This window comes from Kryptolebias marmoratus, linkage group LG15 (genome assembly GCF_001649575.2).
Source record: "Kryptolebias marmoratus isolate JLee-2015 linkage group LG15, ASM164957v2, whole genome shotgun sequence".
Classification (NCBI taxonomy): domain Eukaryota; kingdom Metazoa; phylum Chordata; class Actinopteri; order Cyprinodontiformes; family Rivulidae; genus Kryptolebias; species Kryptolebias marmoratus.
The window spans coordinates 31,782,438-31,785,596 of NC_051444.1; the positions used below are offsets into that span (position 1 = coordinate 31,782,438).

Consider the following 3,159-nt stretch of genomic DNA (forward strand, 5'->3'; position numbering starts at 1 on the left):
GTTTTTTTGAGCTATGGTCTTAAACTTTTGATCAGCTGAAAAAATCATGTTTAAGTGTAAATGCAGTTTTCAATTAATTCCCTGCTCAAAAGTTTTTGTCTCTTCCGCTGATTTCTTCTTTTAACATTGTGAAGCTCTACTTAGAACCTTCTTAAGATCCAATAGTGCAAAATGCAAATTCTTGCAATTTTTTGACTGGTCTTAAGATTTTGATCAGGAATGTATATGATGTCAGATAAATGTTGTTACAGTCCGATTTTTTTTGGAACAGATTTGGTGAACGAATTGAGCTTCTTACTGACAGTTAACTGAAACTAGCAGCTGATGAGTTCATTCTCTGTTCCCATGGAGACCTGGTCCAACAGATCCTCCTTCATCGTTCTGAAAACTTGGATGATTGCTGTTTGTTCCAAACTCCACTTCAGCCCCAGAACACAAGTCCTCATGTTAAATTTCCAGTGTTAAAGGCTGCTGATGGATTTCCTGTGCAGATCTGAGGGAGCAGGCAAAATGAGACCGGGACCAGGTTCAAGCTCTGCTGACTTTGTTTTTTGTGTGTGTGTTTCTACAGGAAATGTTGTTCTGGAGAACCTCAGGGTGAAGGAAAACGCTCTTGTAAGTTCTAACCATCAGACTCTTCCTTCATCTCTCTGAAGCCAACTCTGGTTTCAGGTCTTGTCTGTATCAGATCCAGATCCACCTGTTCCCCTCGGCTTTATTATCGCCCACCGCCGAAAGGCGAAGGCAGACAATAATGTTTGCTCAAGTCCGTGTGTGTGTCTCTTTTAACAAACTATTTTATGAACCACTGGATGAATTGTAATGAAATTCTGAGAAACTAATCACTGAATGTGCATTTTGGAATCAACCCAGTTCAAAATGGCTGCCACGACCAACTGACCTTCAAAAACACAAAAATGTCTATACCTTACTCAATTTTACACATATTGACCTAAAGTGTGGTGTGGTAGTAGCTGAGACTGATCCCCAACACATATTCTGAGCACTAACAGATTGTGCAAGATCTTTGCCTAAAACTTTGCCATTAACTGTTGGAGTCAACCCTGTTTGTCTGTTAGCGAAAAATCTCGTGAAATACTGGATGTACTTTTTTTTTAATAACCATTGGATGGACAGCTAACACCAACTAATGTTTGGAGTCAGTCCATTTAAGATGGCCACCACAGCTAATGAACGTTAGCCAACACAAAAATTGCTATAACTCAGTCACTTTTTACAAAAATTGATGTGGTAGTAGCTGACAGTCATTCCCAATCCATACTTTGAGCGTGATATCTTGTGAGACTATATAATGTTATTCTCAAGGTTTGATCAAAACAGCGACTACATCATCATTTTTCATCATCTTAGTTTAAAACTGGCATGAAAGGCGATGGACGACATGCATTCCTTCAGGAAATGCTAGGCCTCTAATTTTGGAGGAGTAGTGTTTTTGTTTTTTTATCGCTGCTGTTTTAGCCAGAATAATGATGATGATGATGAGGGTAGTGATGTTGGGACGCCTCAGGCCTTGTTGCTCTCACTGATCACCACAGGCATTACATCTCTGCATCCTTGAACACAAGCAGGTCACATGACTTGGTGATGGCTCTGCACTGCAGACACTACACTTGTGACAGTTCCATATTTACAAACAGGCTGGAACCTCTCCCTGCTGCTGGATCAAACCTGTCCACGGTGGACTCTGAGGGGCTGTGGCGCCCCCCTCAGGTCAGGTTTTAGTTCACAGAAGGACTCTGATTGTGTTTGTGTTTCAGAGCGAGTTTGATGTTCCCTTCAAAGTAAAGGCTGGACAGATTGGTGAGTACTGAGACTTGGTGTCATATATCATCTAGTGTCTTAGGGTTTGCTTTATGGTTTTTGTTTATTTAGGCTTAAGATGGTGTTTAAAACAAATCACTTCAAAAATAATCTGCTGTCTTCTGTTGAAAGTCTAAATATGAAACTAGAAAATTTCTTTAGAAATTTTGAAGGGTGCCAATTTAACTGCTGCCTGAAATTCCAACATCCATCATCTACTTCCTTTTTTAATCATCTAAGCTGAGAAAGAAAAACTTTGATGTATAGAATTGTATAAGGGTTGAACAGTTGTGAAAATAAATGTTTGTTTGCAAAAATGTTGGAAAGTTCAGACAGCTCAAAAGTTTAAATGTGACAGCATCACTCTAAGTTGATTGTTCTGTGGTAAAACCTTCAAAATCGTGAAGCCTGAATAGGCCATGCCCCCCCATAGACAGTATTGGTATTTAGTTTTGTGAGTGGTGAAGCCCAGCCCTGTTTGGAGCTCTACAGCTCAGACAGACTTCACAGAAACATCATCCAAAGTTTAAATGGATCACAGAAAGTTGACTGAACTGGTGTTTGGAGATCTGTAATGCTTTTTATACAATCACAGTTTAAGGTTGATTTTTGGAGATTTTGCCACAGAATGTTTAACTAAGTGTGATGATGTCGCACACACATTCTTACTCTCACAATCTTTGCACTTCTCATACAGTTTATCCATCAAAACGTAGGTACTTTTATCTTCTTTCCCCCAATGTGACACTTTCATAAGACTGATGGTTTTCTCTCGAATCCCCTCAGATTGCAGATTAAACACATCCAAACTCTGACGTTCATTGTATCTGAGCTCAGAAAAATCTCTTCTTAAGGATCCTTCTAACTTGTCCCATCTCCTACATAAAACACTGTAGAAACATAGAAATGAAGATGAGTGACCATGAGAGCCTTCTGCTGCTCACGGGTCAAGAATTCTTTTGGTCTGACTTTGAGTTTTCACACAGAGACTGTTTGTCTGAGGCCTAGTTAGGCCCGAGCAGCGACAGCGCTGCGAAGGCCTATTGGATCTGTACTGTTTCTTCTTATTATTATTGGGGCCTGCCAGCAGTGCATAAAGAGCAGTACAATGCCTTGCGAAGCAAGTAACACGAAACGTTTCGTGTTACTATGCCTTGCGAAGCAAGGCATTGTACTGCCTCATGCAATGCATGCAGGCCTCTATTACTCTACACCGAATAAGGTCTCTTTATTATTATTGGGGCCTGCCAGCAGTGCATAGAGAGCAGTACAATGCCTTGCTTCGCAAGGCATTGTACTGCCTCATGCAATGCATGCAGGCACCTATTACTCTACACC

The 3,159-nt window shown here is 40.6% G+C and overlaps 1 protein-coding gene across 5 annotated transcripts in view; it reads left to right on the forward strand.

Annotated features, from left to right (window-relative positions):
* Window positions 1–3,159, forward strand: part of vps13c (vacuolar protein sorting 13 homolog C) — a 141,917-nt gene that overhangs the window by 5,152 nt on the left and 133,606 nt on the right. For all 5 annotated transcript variants that reach the window (XM_025010947.2, XM_025010945.2, XM_037979977.1 and 2 more), the window contains exons 2-3: window positions 572–615; window positions 1,779–1,821. In XM_025010947.2, the coding sequence (XP_024866715.1) occupies window positions 572–615; window positions 1,779–1,821 (87 nt within the window). The remainder of the gene's footprint in view (window positions 1–571; window positions 616–1,778; window positions 1,822–3,159) is intronic.